At 37.0% G+C, this 22,608-nt stretch overlaps 1 protein-coding gene across 1 annotated transcript in view; it reads right to left on the reverse strand.

The window, feature by feature from the left end:
* The window catches only part of MYO3A (myosin IIIA), a 188,925-nt gene that overhangs the window by 21,355 nt on the left and 144,962 nt on the right, over nucleotides 1–22,608 (reverse strand). The window contains exons 25-29 of the mRNA XM_004605494.2: nucleotides 17,493–17,604; nucleotides 15,148–15,310; nucleotides 12,454–12,577; nucleotides 9,026–9,857; nucleotides 6,924–7,068 (exon numbers count right to left, since the gene is read on the reverse strand). Coding sequence (XP_004605551.2) covers nucleotides 6,924–7,068; nucleotides 9,026–9,857; nucleotides 12,454–12,577; nucleotides 15,148–15,310; nucleotides 17,493–17,604 — 1,376 coding nt within the window. The remainder of the gene's footprint in view (nucleotides 1–6,923; nucleotides 7,069–9,025; nucleotides 9,858–12,453; nucleotides 12,578–15,147; nucleotides 15,311–17,492; nucleotides 17,605–22,608) is intronic.

Here is a 22,608-nt window from a genome sequence, read left to right on the forward strand (position 1 = left end):
CCAACAAATAACATAAATAAAAAAATTATAAAACAGAAAGTTATTTGAGAGTAACTGCAATTTGTAACAGAGTGTAGCAATTTAATTAGCTCTTGGAGGGTATGGGGTAGGCTGAATTTACGGGCAAAGGGAGAATTTATTTAAATAAAAAACAAATAGATACCGTCCATGAAATTTTCCCAGAGCAGACAAAATCAGCCTAGTCATATAAATAAAATCCATCCCAGCTAACCTCTTGAGACCACACAACTTGGGTCATGACTGACTTTTGATTCTAACAGTAAATTTCTGTAAATAAGTTCTTTTAGAAAAAGAAAGGCAGAAGGTCCTTAAGATTTCTTTTTCTGAGGACATAAGCAGGGAATTTTCTATTATATATCTTGTGGTTCAAAAAAAATTCTCATTAGAATCTCAGTTATTTTATTTCCCTCTTTGCTCCAAGATAAACAAATCTCCTCGGGTCAGCCTAGTTGAAATTTCAACATACCATATTTATAGCTATATATTTAATTATTCTCATCAAAAATCATTTCTTAGTCCCTCTAAAGTCATAAGCATCTTTCAAATGCTTGTTTCAATCCCAAGTATTCCCCAAGGATTTGACTGACTTTTCCTGATCTCCCACTCATGTGAATGTCAACAGCACACACAGGCTATTTCCTTTCACTTGAAACACATTATGGACTGAATTGTGTCCCTAAAAACCCACATGTTCAAGTCTTAATACCCAGCACCTTCAAATATGTCTGTATTTGGAGAAACTTTTTAAAGTGAGGTCATTAGGATGAACCTTAATTCAATATGACTGGTATCCTTGTAAGAAGTGGAGATTAGTATATAGGCTCAGGGAAGACCATGCACATCCACTGGGAGGGGATAACCATCAAGAAAGCAAACAGAGAACCCGGTCTTAGCTTATAGACCTCATATCAGTGGGAAAATAAATTCCCATTGCTTAATGCAGTCTATGGAACACTGTTATTGATGGTAACCCTAACAATAGAACACAAAGCTTAATCTCATACGTAAGGTCACTTAAGTCTTTTTACTGATTTTTAGTTTTATTTTTTCTTTTGGGTCACACCCAGTAGTGCCCAGGGCTTATTCCTGGCTATGAGCTCAGGGATCACTCCAGGAACTCTGGGGACCTTATGGGGGTGGAAGGGGGCGGCAGAGAGTAAACCTGGATTGGCTGCATGCAAGGCAAGTGCTGGGCCCACTGTACTATCTCACTGGTCCCCTAACTGTGAATTTATAAAGGTGGGACTGTATGTTTTTGGAGGCCATCTCTACATGACTTACTTTTGGTGTCATCAGTCTTTTCAGCACCAGTGTGCAGGTGGTAGATAATTGGAAATTCTAAGAGGTTTTATTAATTCCCTTTTAGGTTAGAGACACAGTACTAAGTGAATAGCAGACACCCAAAATACTTCAGTTAACTGTTGTCATCAGATATAAATATAATTCCTGAGGCTTTAAGGATAAATGCAATCAAAAGAACCAAGAAAACTCTTGAAAGAAAATCCAGGGGACTTCATGAAGGGTTATAAACATCTTCAACCAAACCTAAAGGTCATAAAGACATATTTGCCTACTGAAAAAAATGAAAGCCATACTACAATAATAAAATCAAGATATCTGTGATATATTTGAAAAAATATATTTACAACAAAGATAACAAAAAATAGGCTGATATTTCTAATGCATGAATGTCAGCTATGAGCACAAGCATATACATCAGAAGAAAAATGTGCAAAAGATCTCAATAGAAAATTCAAGATGAGAAAATTGAAAAGGCCAATAGGCACAGAAAGGCACCTGACTTTGCAGAGATAACAGAATGCACTCCCTGAGTGTTACTGGGTGTGCCCTCCCAATTAAAATGTAATTTATGTTTATTATATTAACAATGAAATATCACTTTGATCCAGACATATCAGCAAAGATTACAAAGAAGGATAACACAGCTTGACAGCATATGAGAAAGAAAATACATAAATAGCTGAAGGAAATGTCAACTTAACACAGCCTTTTAGGAAAGCAATCTATTAGAACTTCAAATACCTTTAAACTCAATAACCCTCCCCCTTGGGAACTTATTGTAATAATTAAATTTCTAATACATAAGAACATTTTCAAAGACATTTAATGAAACATTTACTTATTTTTTGATTTTTGGGCCACATTTGATTGTGCCCTGGATTTATTCCTGGATCACTTCTGGAGGTGGTCAGGAGATAAAATATTTTCATTATTTTCATTATTAGTTTTCAATCTTTTTAATATTAGCTCTATATTTTCAATATTAGTTTATCAACTATTTTTCTTAATCAAGATAATCTGAATAAAGGGTTGATATCCTTAAAGGGTTTTACTCTATTATCATGCAGAGTGGGAAGTCAATAAATGAAAATTACCTATGAATTTATTCCATAAGGTCTAATTTCTCAGGTTAAACTTCCCCAGATTATTATGTATTTTTGAAGATCAAACTTTCCATGAGCTTATCAGCATACAAATATTTCAGCGTGACATAGTTTAATTTACCCTCTAAATTTTTTATTCCTTTGGGAAACAACAAATGCTGTCTGCTAGTCATTTTAACCTCTGAATTAAAAAGTGACATAAACATTTATAATCACAAATTATCAGCAGCATATCAATGTTGGCAGAAACAAAATTACATTGTGACTATTTTGTGTGATGTGCATATTAGTTTGCAAAGGTTATTGCTATATTAAATAGCCAGGAGGTAAAGTATTTATTTAGTGTTTTAGTTGATCAGAAATGCACATTTACAAAATAATGAGTGGAAAAAAATCCCAACATTCTGCATTCAGAAAATAGTAGATTCAAAACTCATGGTTAATATTTGCTTTGGAATATAAAATTCGGTCTAATTCTCATTCTAATGGTAATTATACTATTTTACTTAAATAGATATGCAAAGTAGAACTTCATAAGTATCACAGGACTAAATAAGATATTAGCAGAATAGAAATGCACTTAATGTTATTATAATTTCTTCTTGGAGTAATCTATTCATTTTTTTTAAATTTCCATTTTCTCTCGACAGTGAGTGAACTCTAAGTAAAAAACAGTACTGTGAACTAAGTAAAAAAAAGTACTGTGAATTCCAGAAAGAATATTAATGCTGGAGTCAAGGATGTGGTTCAAGGGAAAATAAGCCAGATGAAACTTAAGTTGGATTCCTAAAACTGAAAAAATAAAGACTATTAACTGCTATAGGTTAAAAGCTGGATTCACCTTAGGTTTGGTGGCAACCTGCTTCTGGGAATTTGGGAGCTTCTGTCCAGCTTTCCACTTCATCTGCCTTATGTCAAGGCAGCCATCTCCGGAAGTTCAATTTCGGAGAACTGGTTCTGAGCTTGCCTTGGACACTTCATTTCTGCAGATTTCCTCCCTGCCCTGCACTGCCTCAATTCTTTGAATTCAAAAAGAGGCTATAAGTAAGTTCTCCTGGTTGCCTGAACCACTTGCTTCACTCTACCCAATGGTCTATTTGTACTCTCTTGATTTTTTTTTTTTGCTTTTTGGGTCACACCCAGCGATACTCAGGGGTTACTCCTGGCTTTGCACTCAGGAATTACTCCTGGCAGTACTTGGGGGACCATATGGGATGCCGGGGATTGAACCCAGGTCGGCCACGTGCAAGGCGAATGCCCTACCCGCTGTGCTATCACTCCGGCCCCAGTACTCTCTTGATTTTATCTGGGTTGACGGGTAGTACTTTTACTCTGAGTTTCCTCACTTATAATTCTTTTTCCCTGTTACATTTATAAATAATGTGATTACATAATTTTATTAAATAGTAAATTATTTATATTTGAATTGATTTTGCATAATTAAGTCATCTGGAGTCCAAATATGCAAAGAATAACACTAGGTTTCTAGTGCTGTCACCATTGTCTGTTTGCAATTTTATTCTCAGAAATTTGATAAGAAGCTGAGGGGAACAGTAACTATTCTTTGCTTTTGTGCTTTCATGTTAGCTTTGAGTTCTTAGGTTAAATAAAAACTATGGAGTGAGAAGAATTAATTTGAGCGCAAAAAGTGAGCTGATTTCATTGAAAGCTTCTAGGCTAAATGTTCTGTCTGAACAAATTCAGTTTACTCATCAGACATCCAGATGCCAGATTTAACAAATTTAACAAAGGTTAACTGTTTTATATGATTACAATTCAATATGACTAGAATCTTTAAAGTAAATATAAGGCTGAACTGTAAGGCTGTAAATAAAATATTTCTCTTTGGAAATAAAAGTTTTAAAAAAAGTTTTAGGGAACCAAGTGCTGGTTCTCATGCAGAAAGTGAGGTAGCAAATAAATTTTGGAAGGTAAGAAGTATGTCGGGTGAGAAACAATACAATTTATGAAATCTCTACTTTCTTAAACAAAAATGTTCCTATTAAATCTACAATCCAACATATTTGAACTATCTTTTCCATGAATGAAATATTTTATAGAGATGTGTAGCACTGTCGTCCCATTGCTCATTGATTTGCTCGAGCGGGCACCAGTAATGTCTCCATTGTGAGACTTGTTACTGTTTTTGGCATATCAAATATGCCACGGGGAGCTTGCCAGGCTCTGCCGTGTGGGCAGAATACTCTTGGTAGCTGCCAGGCGCTCTGAGAGGGATGGAGGAATTGAATCTGGGTTGGCTGTGTGCAAGGCAAACACCCTACCCACTGTGCTATCGCTCCAGTCCATCTAGATATGTGTAGAGGTGCAAAACACATTTCTAGGTACCAGAATTACAATTGTAAGTAATAAGCGCTGTGAAAAAGAAAAGGGACCAAATCTGCACCATAATATCAAGGCTATTCCATACATTTAAACTTCAAAGAAGACAGAAATAAATGGAAATTGCTATTTTCTGTCTAGCATTTACTTGGAAAGCAATTTAAAGAATTTTAAATATATTTGCTCTATGCATGCATGGAAAAGGACTCTTATTTACTGTTGAATTTACTGATGATATTATGCAAATGAAGCACAGGAATTATAATAACATTCTTGTTTGTTAACCTTGCAACCATTAAAAAATTATAGCCGGTTGGACAGTTATAGCCTCTTTGTAAGAGGAGAGAGAGAACATGTTTTCTGTATTATCATGGTTTGTTTGCCCTACAATTAATCTTTTTCTTCACTTCACAATGGTGAATACAAATTGCCAGGTGTACTGTCATTAAGAAGAAAAACATTCCCAAATAGACGCATTCTGGATATTGTTCCAGAAGAATCCTCCAATGTCATTGCATCTTGATGCATAGAATAGTATTTGCTAGGATTTGTGACCAAATGGCCACACTCCAGTTGTTTTATCCTCTATTTCTCCTAGTGAAAATGCAGGTGCCATTAGTTTCTAACTAATATAAAAACAGATAAAACAAAAAGTCATTCATGTGCCTACCTCATTTTGCTTCTCAGACTTCATAATTTGAGCATTTTCATTTAATCATGTTTTACTCTTGGCACTTTTGCACACTTAAAAATATGCTCCACTAAAGAGAAAACCCTTATAAATGAAGTTTGAAGTTTGTTTAGCTTGTTACATTTCACTTGAAAAAGAAAATCACCCTCACTTATTATTTATGTTTTCTAGGGATGTCTTTTAACTATAGCTAGAGGATTTGAAAACCCCATTGTTTTATAAAAAAAAAAAAACCCAAAACCTAAAACTGGGGCTAGAATTTGCTGACCGTGAAGCAAAGTAAGAATAACCAAAGGTACAATAATGGATTCAGAACTTTTGCAGGAATTAAATATTATGCAAGCAATATCTGCTCCCATTTTGACATCAGCTTGAGTCCTTTTCACTATGAGATTTTATAAGCTATTCCAGGAATTAAAGGAAAGTTGCTTAGATTATTAATATTAGTAAATACAAACTATATCCGATGCTAAAGGCTAGCTAATATTGTGGGTATATCTCTCCCAAAGTAACACAATGATTATCAACAACCATCTTTGCTATTTGTGAAAACGGTTGATAAGAAATTTAATTGATATTTATACTGTTATTCTCACTTACTCTGACAACTTCCTTCCACACAACATACTGGAAACTTTTTTTTTTTTACTTTTTGGGTCACACCCGGTGATGCACAGGGGTTATTCCTGGCTCTGCACTTAGGAATCACCCCTGGTGGTGCTCAGGGGACCATATGGGATGCTGGGAATTGAACCCAGGTCAACCACGTGCAAGGCAAATGCCCTATCCTGTGCGCTGTCACTCCAGCCCCATACTGGAAACTTTTATGCATGGGAGTTTCTGATCTGAATGGGGAGCTTCACTTTCCAAGTTCTATCCCAGGCTGTAAAATTGATGAAAGAACAGATATTTCTTTTGTGGCTTCCTTTTATCAAACCTGCACTCTGCCATCCTCTACTCCTTTTTATTGCCAAGTTAAAGTGCAATAAGCAAAATAAAAGAACAATAACAACAACAAAAAAACGAAGAAAGGAGAATGAAGTCAGAGAAAGCAGGACCTAAGAAGAGCAGTCTAGACAAATGTGAATCTGCTTATAAAAATGGAATGAAAGGAAACTTCCTTTCACTCCACCTTTTTTTTTTTTTTTTGCTTTTTGGGTCACACCCAGCGATGCTCAGGGGTTACTCCTGGCTTTGTACTCAGGAATTACTCCTGGCGGTGCTTGGAGGACCATATGGGATGCTGGGGATTGAACCTGGGTCGGCCGCGTGCAAGGCAAACACCCTACCCGCTGTGCTATCGCACTGGCCCCTCATTCCACTTTTTAATGAAAGATTTATCCCAAAAGAACACAGTGAACTCACTCACATCTGCTAGAGAATAAAGGTTGGAAACTAAGAAATGAAGCACCTGGCATATCTTTTCCCTTCAGGAAGTTTTAACTGAACTGTTTTTTGTTTTTTACCTGAGAGATACTGCTGAGAAGAAATTCGTCTATTTATTGACATATGAGGATATACACCCAGATAAAGAGGCTTCAGTTGCTGTGACAAAATCATTTCATTCAGTTTTTTCTGCAGAATGAAATAGTCTTCAGATAACTTTGATATCTAAAAAGAAGGTTGGTGTCAGGTTAAATCAAGGAGAAGAATTCAGAGAGGCATAGTGGTCAGCTGAGCACGCCAGCAGCCGGTGCACTCTCTAAGGTCTCATACAGAGCCCATTGAATATGGCTTCCCCTTCTTCCTGCTACTTGCCCATCACAATCTTGGTCGCATAAACTATGTCAGGTCAATTACATGAAGCTTTCTCTCCTGATCAATTCCCTCCTGGTGTCTCTTAATGCTGACATCAACCTTTACCATGCTGCTTCTTATGACCCTGTTGACCTGCTTTCCTTCTGGGTTTTCTTCACCTCACTTAGGGCTGATTCTTCTTTGTCCCATCTCCTGTCCTCAGCCTCTGCCTGCCAGAATGGAATTACCCTGAGGCTTTTCTTTTCAGCCTCTAACTAACCTTGGCCCCTGGAGTGCTGAGTCCATTCTATGGAGCTGTTAGCCAGCTCTCCGCATGCGCATTCCTCTCATACTTTTCTGAATGTGAAATGACTAAATCCATCAGAGATAGATCTCTACTTACAGCTAGAAGTTGAAGATGTTTAGAAGGGATATATCTAACATCTGTGTTTCTCCTAGGCCCAACCACCACCAGAGACGAAAACCTGAATCTGGAGGTTCCGGAAACCTGAACTAACTTCATATGGAATAGTCTTTTTTTTTTTATGATTTACATACAATTTACATAGTGTTGATTAGCAGGATAATCCCATGCATAAAATCCCATGCAAAAAAAGTATATGTCTAATATGTATTTTAAAGTTCATTTAATTTAAAAGCCTTCAGTTTGAAGGGGAGAAAATAAAGATGTGGCATATAAAGTGGTTTTCTTCTGGGGAGAGTTAGGGTCACACCAGTCTGTGTCCTATCTATCCCTGGCTCTGCAGGCTTAGGGCACCATATGTGGTGCCGGGGATAGAAACAGAATTTGTTGAATGCAAGACAAGCACCTATTCCGGTACTATATCTCTGGCCCTAAAGTGATCTTTTCTTAAGATCAAACTCCTAGAGAGAAAGAGAGCATGAACTGGAACCAGCATTAATAGGAATTGGTCCCCATGATCTCTCCACAAGATGAGCTTATCAGAGTTCCATGTCTTAAAGCTGACTGATCCTTATAGTAGAAACATTTCTATCAATGGCATGAGATGCTCTTCAAGAAGGACTTTTTGTGACTGTCGTTTTCTTTATGATTTCTCATCGCCATATGACTGTAGTTTTCTTTATGGTTCCTCAAAAATCACTTTTGTCTATTGCAAGTATGCCTCCCTATGACCATATATACTTTGATATCTATGTCCTCTTAAAACTCAGGACTGAGAAAGAAGAGACTTTAGAGGATCCAAAGTTTTTTAAGCTATAATGGAAGAATCTCAGATCATGAAGGTTTGAATTCCATATATTAATAATAGATTTATTTACTATTTATTTTGTGGTGCTGGGGATAAGATGTAGGATCTCACATAACAGGCATGTGGTGTACTACTAAAACACAGCATAGCCCAGAAATTCTAACATGTGGCATAAGACCTAATTTTTTTTTTTTAGGTCACACCCGGCAATGCACAGGGGTTACTCCTGGCTCTGCACTCAGGAATTACCCCTGGCGGGCTCAGGGGACCATATGGGATGCTGGGAATCGAACCCGGGTCGGCCGCGTGCAAGGCAAACGCCCTACCCGCAGTGCTATTGCTCCAGCCCCCAGACCTAATTTCTTTTGTCCAAAAGATTTCCATATATTTTTATACTAATTCATCTGAGTAGATTCATTAAGAAAAAAAACTTATGGTTATTTGAAAAGCACAACCCCGGAGACAGCTAATTAAAATTTTTGCAGTTTTTCATTTTGACATATAAAATAATGTCAGTGACGAATCTGCTACTTATTTGATTCTGTTATGGCGTGATTCTCAGAGATTTTCACCAGTAGACATATGTTTGATTTACATACCTGTTTTGAAAACATGGCTAAATCTGCACCTGAGTCACTGTCATTCTTTGGCTTGACAGCCTCATATTTTGTGGGACAACAATATAGGCCATGGTAGTTCTTCTCTGCCTCTGTTGATGCTGAGACTCCATTTTGATCATTGAGAGATGCCATCCGATCCCTCATTAACTGCTGCCTTCTCCTGTAACCCCGGTATCTGCTCTGAATGAATAGTGCGGCTTTGTCTTCTTCAAGGCCTGGTGTCACTGGTTCCTCTTGCCTCTCTGTGACCACCCTCTGTCTCAGATGGCTTTGATCCTGGCTGCAGAGTGACGCATTCTGGGTAACCACAGATGTCCTCTTTGCTTTTTCTTGGCTACTGGAATTTTGATACACTGACCTTTGGCTAAGACTAGGTTCCAGAGATTTTTTGACAGAAGATGGCTTCCTGTCACTCTCAGCTAAGCACAGTCCCTGGTAGCTGGCTCTTTCTGTCAGACCCTTTCTTTCTAGATATGCTGCTTTTGAGTCTTCAAAATTCCTTTCCTCTGTATATTCCTGATAGTAATTCTGTCTCACAGCATCCTCTTTCTCCTCTTTCCCCATCTTAGTATTCTCTTCCCTGTGTTGAATAGACTTCTGTTTGGGGCTCACTTCTGCCCAAGGCTCTTCCCCGGACATGTTATTGAATTTTTTCAGAGTCTGATATACTCTGTTATTATTCTCAGTAGTGGTCTCCCAGTCAGCTTTGAAAATTGATGTCTTCACCATAGATGTACTTGCTTTATTATTTGGACCTGGGATGGCCTTAGGAGAGACTGTCCTTTCATTCTCTTTCTTCACAAAAGAATTCCTGTAGAAAACATATTGCATTTGAATAGATAATACTCAACTAGAGCTTATCATCTCTTCCAGCAATAGCAATAAGCTACATAACATTGTGTGTGTGTGTGTGTGTGTGTGTGTGTGTGTGTGTGCAGGAGGTAATTGAGAAAAATGACACAGAGTGCTCAAAATAAAACCTTAACTCACACAACTCAAGTTTCCTAATATGTTCTCTCTAGTGACAGCTATGATGGCTACTCAAATAATGAGAATACCATCTTCAGTTTAGAGTGAAAAATGTTGTCCTGGTATATATTAATTTAGTAAACTACCAAAACTCTAGGAATTCAGCTACTTTAAGAGCTGTCCTTTCAAACACCAGGAGCCTATAGTGAGGGAAACTATGAAAACTACATTTAGATTAGAGACAAGTCAGAAGGCTGTGTTCACTTGACTGACCTGTTGTATTTTAATAAACTCCAGGCCTACAGACGACAGGAGTTATCTCCCAAAATTCAAGGAAAGGCAGTGTCCTGGCTACAGTTCATGACTATGTAATATCTTGGCAAGCATTTCACAGTTGTCACTTTGCCAATATAGTTCCAAAATGATTTCCCATTAACTTGAAGATAAAATCTTCACTATACCTTATTAATTTTTTAAGACTTTTTTTCAGCAAGGAAAATCCTCCCAAGAGCACTATAGCCATTAACGGGTATTATAGCAAAAATGTTATAACCTGAGACTCTGACACTTTACTTGGGGGGGTGAGGGCTGTCCCCAACTTTTCTTTTGGCAAATGATAACTATGGGAGAGGTTTTTATTATTTTTTAATATCTATTTGTAAATGACTCCTTTTTTGATCTAATTATGGAAAACAGTTATGGGGACTGAATTTTCCTAATTTTATTAACTATTTCCTAGCCCTAGTGTCAATTCTAAGATTTATACAAAAATCATAAAAGAGTTCCCGTTGTTCTGTCAGGGATCTGAGAAAAAGTTAGGGAATAAGAACCCATAATTTGGTTTATTACTATGCTTATGTTCTGATTCTCTCTATAACACTCTCCTCCAAGAATGCTGTTAGTCAAAATACAATTAGAAAACTGTTAGTATAAAGAGTATCACAAAATATGAATCAGAATACAATTAATAAAGCCCCTCATTTATAGTACCTTCCCCAAATTATAAGTTGCTTTTGATGTTCAACTACTTCTTATGGGTGAATCATCACTTTACACTGTGTTACAATATTCTAGTCCATCCCAGATGTCTGGGTTCATGGTGCAGGACCATACATCACGGGACTGAGGCGAGCTTTTAGACCAGTTAGACTTACAGCCTAAAAAGAACTAGAGATGGTTTTTGGCACCTCTCCGAGAAGTTTGCAGGTTTGCAAACTTTTCCATTTGCCAATTGTGGTTCTAGAGTTCAAGGCTTGGGGCGTTGCTACTGCCACATAAACTGAAAACCAGGGCTGCAGGTATCAGGGGGAAAGCAAAATCAGAAGTCATGGAGGACTGAGCTCTCTAGGCGGCATATGTCTGTCTTTGGAAGGGGGTTTATGTCAGGACCCCCCACTTTCTCTTCTCTTGTCTCCCTCTATCTTTCATCTGAGAATCCCTTTGTTCTTTACCTGCACTTTCTCATGATACTGTGTTCCACATTCTATGATACCTACTTCAACAAAGGTAAAAATCTCTCTCCCAGACCAGTGTAGGGATAGTTTTTTATTTACACAATATTCTCCAAAGTGGATTGTCTGTATTGTGGATGCTAAGTCAGTAGCTGCTAAGCTAAAAGCTAAATCTTGGTGTCCTCAGAAGAAAAGTGGTAACAAATGAGTATCTAATTGATTATCAGACTTATGATCTACAAGCTAAAATTTAAACTCAACAAGTAGTAATTTCAACAAATAGCAATAGTAGTTCATCTTTCTCTCTTTTATGCTTATATTTCTCACAGACTTCGGAAATACATGAGTGGCACAGAGCACTTATTCTCTTGCTCTTAAGGACAGCACTGACCCTTTGATATTTTCTGGAATATTTTATAATTAGCAATAAAAGAAAACAAATCATTATGATCCATGCAGGCAAAAACCATATAAATAGGTGGATAGAATACAAGAAATAATGAATATATTAAGTGCCTCTATGTTTCAGATGAATATGCGTATTTGTTAATATGAAAGGAGACTAGCAGAGTTATATAGGGACAGTGTGTGTACATGTTCTTTGGCTAATATATTGTGATTTAGGGGACCAATGACTTACTAATTACATGGGGAACTAAAGAGAGAGCAGAGGAACATTATTTATATGTGTAAGATGGTTTACCTATGGAGCTTGGCAGGAGAGGAATTAGCAAAGGGAACTCAGAATTGGGATGAGAAACCTGGAAGACAGTCTGACAGAAGCTTCAGAAGAAAAAACTTTGAGTTGAAAAGTGTAGGAATTGCCATGAAGTCAGTGAAATTCCAAACAAGATTTAACAACGCCACAGTGCTAAGTGTTCACTGAACTTAGGAATCCAGTATAAGAAGGACTGACCTTTATTTTGAGATCTCAAAAACCTGAAAAATATAGAAGGTCAAAATGGCAACAAAATCAGTATCATATACCTTTTATTTTCAAAGTTTTTCTTATAGCCAAATTCTTGATCATGAGTCTGAATTGTTGTGACAGTTGTGTTTCTCATGTTCACAATTTCTTTCTGCTGTTTCCTGACCAGATGTCCTCTTGCAGCTGGAACATAGAAGAGCCAGAGAAGCTTTAAGAATAATTAGTAATATGACATTACTTATACTGGTAAAAAAACTAATTTGATATTTTTTGGGGGATCATCAATATCAAAGAAGAAAATTAAATTAGCACTCTAAAATGGGATTTATTAAGACTCTTGTAGATGATAAGAAATATTAAGAAAGTAATTGAGAGGCTGGAGTGATAGTACATTGGGCAGGGTGTTTGCCTTGCATACGGCTGACCCAGGATTAATCTCTGGCATTCCATAAGGTCCCCCCAAGCACTGCTAGGAGTAATTCCTGAATGCAGAGCCAGGAATAACCCGTGAGCATTATTGGGTGTGGTCTAAAAACCAAAAAAAAGGAAGTAATTGAAATATCATATATATATATGTACTTTCATATATATATGAAAGTACTAAGTTGCAACTAAAACAGATGTGTTAAGTTAATCAAAAGATCATATGTACTCATGTACTCATTTGCTTAAAAACCTACTGGTAATTATTTCCAGAAAAAAATCCCTGTTATCTAAGTATGTGTTTGAAACTTTCACCAATCATTCTTGGAATTAGATAGATTTCAGAATTCAGTTAACATTTAAAAACAAATTGATCATATGACCACAACCTAGAAATTCTACTTTGGGGCATATAACCCCAGGACATAAAAAACCACTTTCTCTAAAGGACACATGCACACCATTATTTATTGCTGCACTCAGTGTAATAGCTAAGATATGAAATCAACCTACGTGTACAAAGACAGATGGATTATGAAGATATGGTGTATAATCACAATGGAATACTATGCAGCTGCATGGAATGATGAAATCATACAATTTGCTGCAATGTGGTTGGAACTATAGAATGTAGTAAGCCAGAAGAAGAAAGACAAATAGAGGATGATCTCACTTATCTGTGGTATACAGAATACTGGATGAGGAAATGTACTGGAGTAAAAGGCGGGATGCCTAAATTACCTATGACCCCAGTGTTTAGAGAGGAGAAAGAGAGAAAAAATTCTAGGGGGGAAGAAGAAAAGGGGAGCTAACTGGTGAACAAGCATCAGAACTTCAGTTATACTGGTGACATGGATGAGTGGTATTGCCATATATCACATACAGACTCGAGAAAACGAAAATCCTGAGATCTAAGCTGCAACCACAGAAACTTTGTAACGTTCCTGTCAAACTGATCCCTCACATCTTTCTAAATAAGCTTTAATAAAAACTGCCTTACTTCATAGAGACAAAATTATATCAAAAGATAATTCAGAGGGGCTGGAGAGATGGCATAGTGGGTAGGCATAGATGGCATTTGCCTTGCACGCGGCCAACCCGGGTTTGATTCCCAGCATCCCATATGGTCCCGTGAGCTCCATCAGGGGTAATTCCTGAGTGCAGAGCCAAGAGTGACCCCTGTGCATCGCCAGGTGTGACCCAAAAAGAAAAAAAAAAGACAATTTAGAGCAATTAGCATAGAGTCTGCAACATGATCCATGTTATTCCATAACCAAACACATAAATATTTCTGCAGGAAAATATAAATAGGAAGAATAAAAGACATATATATGTATATATATTATATATAATTGCCAAATGAGTCATGAAAAATATTTTTTGAGTGTTTTATGAGATTTGGAATCGTGGGGGAAGAATTAGATTTTAAATTACAGCGTTTTCTTGCTTGCATTGGGATGTCCAAATGTGAAGTTAAGAGCTAAAAATTTCAAAAGGGTTAATATAAAGCCAGTGGGGACAGAGAGAAGTGGCCCTGAACACAAATCACTTGAAGGTCAGTCATCTATTCTGTCCCCCACTTCAGAGGCTTCAGAACACAGGCTGCAAATCATAGTGGATCATAAAATCGATCCATTGGGCCACATCTAGCATCTAAAAATGAAAGAATAAACCAGAGTAGAAAAAGCAGAGTGCACTGTTTGTAATGCATAAGTACACAGCTTTAACAGCAATTTTAACCATGGTCTTCTAGTCAAAAAAAATTTAAAAGATACTATATCAAATCATGTTAATTTCTAAATTTCGTTTATTACAGAAAAATAGGAAAAATACAAGTTGGTTGATATATTTTAATTAAAATTTGTTATATATGGTTATAAATATTATTTCCCACAGTTAATAGAAATAACAATGCTATTCTTTAACAAAATGAAATTTAATTCAGTTGTCAAAAATTATGACAAGTGTAACCTTTGGAATAAAGTAGGAAAAATCTTATTATCCAATAGGTTATAATTTGATTCCTGAAATATATCATTAACTTAATCACTTGTCATATCTTTCATAATAGGTCAATTGTGTTTCATTAATACTGATGGAAAATTTTAAATCAAATTATTTTATCTGAAACAAAACATTAATTCAAATATTAAAAGTGTCCATCACTAAAACAATCTGATTTAGATTTAATCTAGAGACAGTATCAAGAGTCTGGGATCTAACACAAAAGTTATATAAAAGTTTGAGGTTTTTATATAAGATTTGGTTTTCTTCTTATATCTAAACAGAGTACTAGATTTTGTTTCATTGGAAGATGGTTATGTGATTACCTGACTGTATTAGTATTGCACTTTTTTTTCTTTTTGCCTGTATTTTTTGGTATCTTCTTGACCCCAAGAATCCTCTGATACAGGCTTGAATAAAAATAAGCTTGTCAAAGGCTTCCTTCCGCATTAAATTTAATTGTTCCACATGATAGTACTTCAGGAAAACCTTCAAATAATAAAATTTAAACAAAGTTATGGCACACAAATGAACAACAATCAGATATTATGCTATGAAAAAATAAATTATATTCTGAATCATCTTTAGATTTGGGGAATTACTTTCATGTGCTTTTTAGTCTAGATGTATAGTGTTTGAGATTTGTAGAAAATTCTCTTGGAAAAACATATTAGCAATATTCCTTTTAATTTCAACAATTAATTGATGTTTGGTGGGTCACTAAGTGTAATGGGAGTTGAGTTCTTTCACCAAAATTGTAGCAGGGTGCACAAGCTAATTTTCATGCTTAAAAAAAAAACCCTAAAACAATGATATTTCCCAAATTGGAAAAAACAAAAACAACAACTTATAAGAATCTACTTGTATGACAGAGAACAATTACACTTGGCCAGATATCACATATTTAGTGATCCTTATTATATATACGTATCAGCTAGGGACAAAAGGGGAATAAAACTCTCCTCTTTAGGGGCTCTTAGTGTTACCATGGAGGAAATCAGACAGAGAGGGGGCACAGAGTTAACAAAGAGCCCACTAGACCTCGTGATCACCACAAAGAAAAGAGGGTTGACTTGATTCTAAAACCAGAGCAAATAAAATCAGAGCACTGGAGGAGTCTGAAGGGAGGAGTCTCATGTTGTTATCATCTAAGAGTTTTCAACCTCCTTCAGGAAACAGAAAGTTTTTCTTTATCATTTACTGTCTAAACTTTGTAGTTAAAGTAACCTCAAAGAACTTTACTGAAAACACTAAGAAAGTCACTTCAGATTTAACAGCTGATAACTGTGGAACCTCTCAGTGTGCCATTACTTGAAAGTGGGGCATCACAGGCAAACAGTTTTGCATTAGTGGTTTTGATTAAATCTGATTTTAATTTCTACAAGTCTCTAGCTATTAATGTATTTAGTTCATTCTATTGTTGACAATTCATTTAAAATTCAATCTGCTTAAAAAGGTCGTTATATAATTTATATATATATTACACAGCATTGGGAATGTTTCTGTATTGAATTCTTTTATCCATCTTAATGAGTTAGAAAAGGTGAAGTGGAAAAATACAAATAGCTTTAAAATGCTACTTAAATATCATGTGGGAATGGAATTGCAAAGGACCTTTTTTGTAAGTTAAAACTCCACTGGAAGTTAGGCATGCGTTTCAGACCATAAATCATGAGATTTCATCTTGATGAAATTCATCTTTGTGAATACATAAAAGAAAATGGTGTGAATGAAATACAAATCTTTTTAATGTCCCTAATTTTCTTTACTAAATACTAAAGTCATATGGATTACTGAACATGTAGGGCACTCAATCTAAGACAGCCATTAAAAACTGCCTGAACTATTATAGGACTAATTTCTCAACTGAAAACTCTCCACCCTCATCTCCCAAATATACAAATATACATTTTTTTGAAAATGTGGACGTTTGGGGCTGGCGCGACAGCACAGTGGGCAGGACGTTTGCCTTGCACATGGCCAACCAGGCAGGGTTCGATTCTCAGCATCCCATATGGTCCCCTGAGCATGGCCAGGAGTAATTCCTGAGTGAAGAGCCAGGAGTAAACCCTGAGCACTGCTGGGTGTACCCAAAAAGCAAAAAGTGGACATTTGTGTCAGTATATCTCTATGGTGTAGTTGAGAAAGGCTATTTTTAGTCATCTAATAGTATTTCTTTGCCTTAGCTTATGTTTACCCACAGCAACAAATTTAGTGTACCTCTAAAACTGGTACCACTGTTTATCTCACTATTTTCATCTTGTAATACTCTGACATTACCTGAGAAGTCTAATACATTATTTCTTCAAGTAGTCACTTGTTTTAGTTGCAAACCCAAAATTGGTTATGATTTTTTATTTTATACTACAAGGATTAAGCAAGTTAAGATTTCATATGCTCTAAAATCTAATCACCAATAGACAAAAACATATAATAAATAATATTAAATACAGTAGCTCGAGCAAATCGATGAACAATGGGATGACAGTGCTACAGTGCAGTGCTACAGTAACAGTAGTCAATAAAATGAATTGATTTCCTTTTATCAATATACTTTAAACTAGAGATCCCTAAACATGAAAAGCCATAGTATTTTCAATCATTATCAAATGTTATAATTTTCAGTAAGCCCAACATAGCTATTCTTTTTGGAAATTATTAAAAACATTACTTTTGTTTTCCCAAGAGCCCAATTACTGAGACCAGCTTTTTCCAAAATGGCAGCACAGGTGTTTGCGCTCACTGGGGGATCTTCATTCCACTTGTAGCAGAGGACCTGGTAGCTTTAAAGAGGAGATAGGTTGGTTAGTGCTCCACAAAATCTAGAGTCTAAGTATTGAATGGAAACTTATCAACTATGGGCAGGGAAGGGAGATATTCCCCAGTTTATGTCAAAGGGGATCATGGAGATATTTAGAATAACCTGAATTCCAGTCTGTTACAAATTCATACTGGTGTGCTTTTTTACTTTAATAATTGTTTTTCAACACTCACCACTGAAACCACTTCCCCAAAACTTGTAATTCATTAACAAAAATTAACTGTGTAATTATTATTATTATTATTTGCTTTTTGGTCACACCCAGCAATGCACAGGGGTTACTCCTGGCTCCACACTCAGGAATTACTCCTGGTGGTGCTCAGGGGACCATATGGGATGCTGGGAATAGAACCCAGGTCAGCCTCGTGCAGAGCAAACGCCCTACCCGATCTTAACTGTGTAATTAAACAACCCATGGCAACCTTTCTCTGTCCCTTAAAAGTAGGACTACCAGGCCAGAACTAGAGGGGAAACTTCTATTTTTGTTTCCCCCATCTTCACAAAAACATTGGAAGCTTATTTTGAAGTTGAATGAAGGCATTATCCTTGAGTTACTCTATATCTTGCTCCAGAGTTTTTCTCTATTAGCATAGCTCATCAATAATGAAGGGGAATATAGGAAACGGGGGTTAATGCAGGTGACAACCTAAAGAAACCATAAGCTTTAGTGGAGTACAGGGGAGAAAAAAAGGTAAGAAAAACTAATTTTGATTGGTCAATAATCTAATAAACAAAGATAGATTTCTAGGGTTTCAACATTCCCATATTTTCATTTAACTTGCTGCAAGATGATTAACCTGTCCAGGGGAAATAAGCATTAATAAGGTCTGAATTTGAAAACAGAGGCCACGATTGATGCTGGCACGGTGTGATGGAGAGTGCTCTCTGAGAGTCGGAGTCTACATAGTTTTTACGAATGATCTGCGTAAACTTGCACTCATCACAGAAATCTGTTGAATATCAATTTATTTATTTATTTATTTATTTTTAATTAGTGAATCACCGTGAGGGTACAGTTACAGATTTATACATTTTTGTGCTCATGTTTCCCTCATACAAAGTTCAAGAACCCATCCCTTCACCAGTGCCCATTCTCCACCACCAGTAAACCCAGCATCCCTCAACCCTCCCCAATCCCATCTCCCCCTACCCCACCCTGCCACTGTGGCAGGGTATTCCCTTTTGTTCTCTCTCTCTAATAAGGTGTTGTGGTTTGCAGTAAAGGTGTTGAGTGGCCATTGTGTTCAGTCTCTAGTCTACATTTGGCACGCATCACCCTTCCCCCGCATGGCCTCCGACCACTTTTAACTTGGTGTTCCCTTCTCTATCTGAGCTGCCCTCTCCCCAGAATGTGAGGCCAGCCTCAAAGCCATGGAGTCAACATCCTGGTACTTATTTCTACTATTCTTGGGTGTTAGTCTCCTACTTTGTTATTCTATATTCCACAGATGAGTGCAATCTTTCTATGTCTGTCTCTCTCTTTCTGACTCATTTCACTTAGCATGATACTTTCCATGCTGATCCACTTATATGAAACATTCATGACCTCATTTTTTCTAACAGCTGCATAGTATTCCATTGTATAGATGTACTAAAGTTTCTTCAACCAGTCATCTGTTCTAGGGCACTCGGGTTTTTTCCAGATTCTGGCTATTGTAAACAGTGCTGCGATGAACATATAAGTGCAGATGTCATTTCGACTATAATTTTTTGTGTCTCTGGGATATATTCCCAGCAGTGGTATTGCTGGGTCAAATGGGAGCTCAATTTCTAATTTTTTGAGAATCGTCCATATTGTTTTCCAAAAGGGCTGAACTAGTCGGCATTCCCACCAGCAGTGTAGAAGGGTCCCTTTCTCCCCACATCCTCTCCAACAGTGGTTGCTTTTGTTCTTTTGGATGTGTGCTAGTCTCTGTGGTGTGAGGTGGTATCTCATGGTTGTTTTGATCTGCATCTCCCTGATGATTAGTGATGTAGAGCACTTTTCATGTGCCTTTTGGCCATTCGTATCTCTTCCTTGGGAAAGTTTCTGTTCATTTTTTCACCCCATTTTCTGATGGGGTTGGATGTTTTCTTCTTGTAGAGTTCAACCAGTGCTTTATATACCATTGATATCAACCCCTTATCTGATGGGTATTGTGTAAATATTCTTTCCCATTCTGTAGATAGTCTTTGTATTTTGGTCACTGTATCTTTTGCGGTGCAGAAGCTTTTTCGTTTAATGTAGTCCCATTTGTTGATCTCTGTTTTTACTAGATTGCTTAGTTCCGTGTCATCTTTGAAGATACCTTTATCTTCAATATCATGGAGGGTTTTGCCGACCTTGTCTTCAATGTACCTTATGGTTTGTGGTCTGATGTTGAGATCTTTAATCCATTTTGATCTGACTTTTGTGCATGGTGTCAGGTCGAGGTCTAAGCCCATTCTTTTGCATGTGGTTGTCCAGTTGTGCCAGCACCATTTGTTAAAGAGGCTTTCCTTGCTTCACTTCACATCTCTTGCATCCTTATCAAAGATTAGATGATCATACATTTGGGGTTGTGTGTAGGGATATTCCACCCTGTTCCATTGGTCTACGGCTCTGCCTTTGTTCCAGTACCATGCTGTTTTAATTGTTTCTGCTTTGTAGTAAAGTTTGGGGTTGGGGAGGGTGATGCCTCCCATCGTCTTTTTTCCCAAGAGTTGTTTTAGCTATCTGTGGGCATTTGTTTTTCCATGTGAATTTCAGGATTGCTTGATCCGTTTCTTTGAAGAATGTCATGGGTATCCTTATAGGGATCGTGTTGAATCTGTACAATGCTTTTGGGAGTGTTGCCATTTTGACAATGTTGATTCTCCCTAACCATGAGCAGGGGATATGTTTCCATTTCCTCATGTCCTCTTTGATTTCATGGAGTAGCGTTTTATAGTTTTCTTTGTGGAAGTCTTTTACTTTCTTGGTTAAGCTGATTCCGAGGTACTTGATTTTCTGGGGCACGATTGTGAATGGGATTGCTTTTTTCATGTCCCTTTCCTCTGCCTCATTGTTTGTGTATAGGAAGGCCATGGATTTTTGGGTATTGATTCTGTAGCCTGCAACTTTACTGTATAAGTCTATTGTTTCTAAGAGTTTCTTAGTAGAGACTTTAGGCTTCTCTAGATATAGTATCATATCGTCTGCAAAGTGAGAGTTTGACTTCTTCCTTTCCTATCTGGATGCCCTTAATCTCTTTTTCTTGTCTAACAGCTATCGCAAGTACTTCCAGTACTATATTGAAGAGAAGTGGTGAGAGTGGGCATCCTTGTCTTGTGCCTGATCTTAGAGGAAAGGCCCTTAATTTTTCCCCTTTAAGGATAATGCTTGCTGTAGGCTTGTGGTAGATGGCTTCGACTGTCTTGAGGGAAGTTCCTCTAAACCCCATTTTGGTGAGGGTTTTCATCATGAACGGATGTTAGATCTTGTCAAATGCTTTCTCTGCATCTATTGATATGATCATATGGTTTTTATCTTTACTTTTGTTGATATGATGGATTATGTTGATTGGTTTCTGAATGTTGAACCATTCTTGCATCCCCGGGATGAATCCCACTTGGTCATGATATATGATCTTTTTGATGAGTTGTTGGATCCTATTTGCTAATATTTTGTTGGGGATCTTTGCATCAGTGTTCATCAAGGATATTGGTCTATAATTTTCTTTCTTAGTGGTGTCTTTGTCTGCTTTTGGTATTAGGAAAATGTATGCTTCATAGAAACTGTTTGGGTGAGTTCCTATTTTTTCAATTTCCTGGAAAAGCTTGAGGAGAACTGGCAGCAGGTCTTCTTTAAATGTTTGGAAGAATTTACCAGTGAATCCATCTGGGCCTGGGCTTTTGTTTTGGGGGAGATTTTTTATTACAGTTTCAATTTCCTTAACATTAGTGGGTCTATTCAGGTATTCCAAGTCTTCTTTGTTCAGTCTTGGGAGATTGTAGGAATCAAGGAATTCATCCATTTCTTTTAGGTTCTCTTGTTTTGTGTCGTATATACCTTCAAAGTAGTCTCTAATGATCTTTTGAATCTCACTGGTTTCTGTTATGATGTCCCCCTTTTAATTTCTGATTTGGTTTATTAGGGTTTTCTCTCTTTCTTTCTTTGTGAGTCTTGCTAGCGATTTATCAACCTTATTTATTTTCTTGAAAAACCAGCTCTTTGTTTCATTGATTTTTTGGATTTTTTTTGCTTTCGATGTCATTAATTTCTTCTCTAATTTCGATTATTTCTTTCCTTCGGTCTGGTTTGGGTTCCTTTTTCTGGTCCTTTTCTAAGGTCTTGAGCCGTGAAGTCAAGCTATTTATGTGGGCCCTTTCTTCCTTCCTGAGGAATGCTTGGAGAGCTATAAATTTTCCCCTTAACATGGCTTTAGCTGTGTCCCATAGGTTTTGGTAGCTCGCGTCTTCATTCTCATTTGTTTCTAAGTATCTTTTGATTTCTTCCTTGATTTCCTTCCTGACCCACTCATTGTTCAACATTGAGTTGTTTAATTTCCAGGTGTTCGATTTGGTTCTCCGTGTCGGTGAGGGGTTAGCTTCTATCTTCAGCTCATCATGGTCTGAGAAGATGGTTGATACAATTTCTATTTTTCCGATTCTATTGAGGTATGTTCTGGGGCTCAGTACATGGTCTATTTTAGAAAATGTTCCATGTGCACTGGAAAAGAATGTGTATTCTTTCTTTTTTGGGTGTAAAGCCCTATATAGGTCTATTAGGCCTCTCTCTTCAATTCCTTCTTTCAGAGTCAGTGTTTCCTTGCTGCGTTTTGTTCTTGTCAATCTATCCAGAGGTCATAAGGCAGTATTGAAGTCTTCGACTACTATTGTGTTGTTAGTGATGTCCTCTTTGAAGTCTGTTAAGAGTTGTTTTATAGCCGGTCGTTCATTAGGAACGTATATGTTTAAGAGTGTGATTTCTTCCTGTTGTACATATCCCTTGATAAATAGAAAATGA

This window comes from Sorex araneus, chromosome 9, assembly GCF_027595985.1.
Source record: "Sorex araneus isolate mSorAra2 chromosome 9, mSorAra2.pri, whole genome shotgun sequence".
Lineage (NCBI taxonomy): Eukaryota > Metazoa > Chordata > Mammalia > Eulipotyphla > Soricidae > Sorex > Sorex araneus.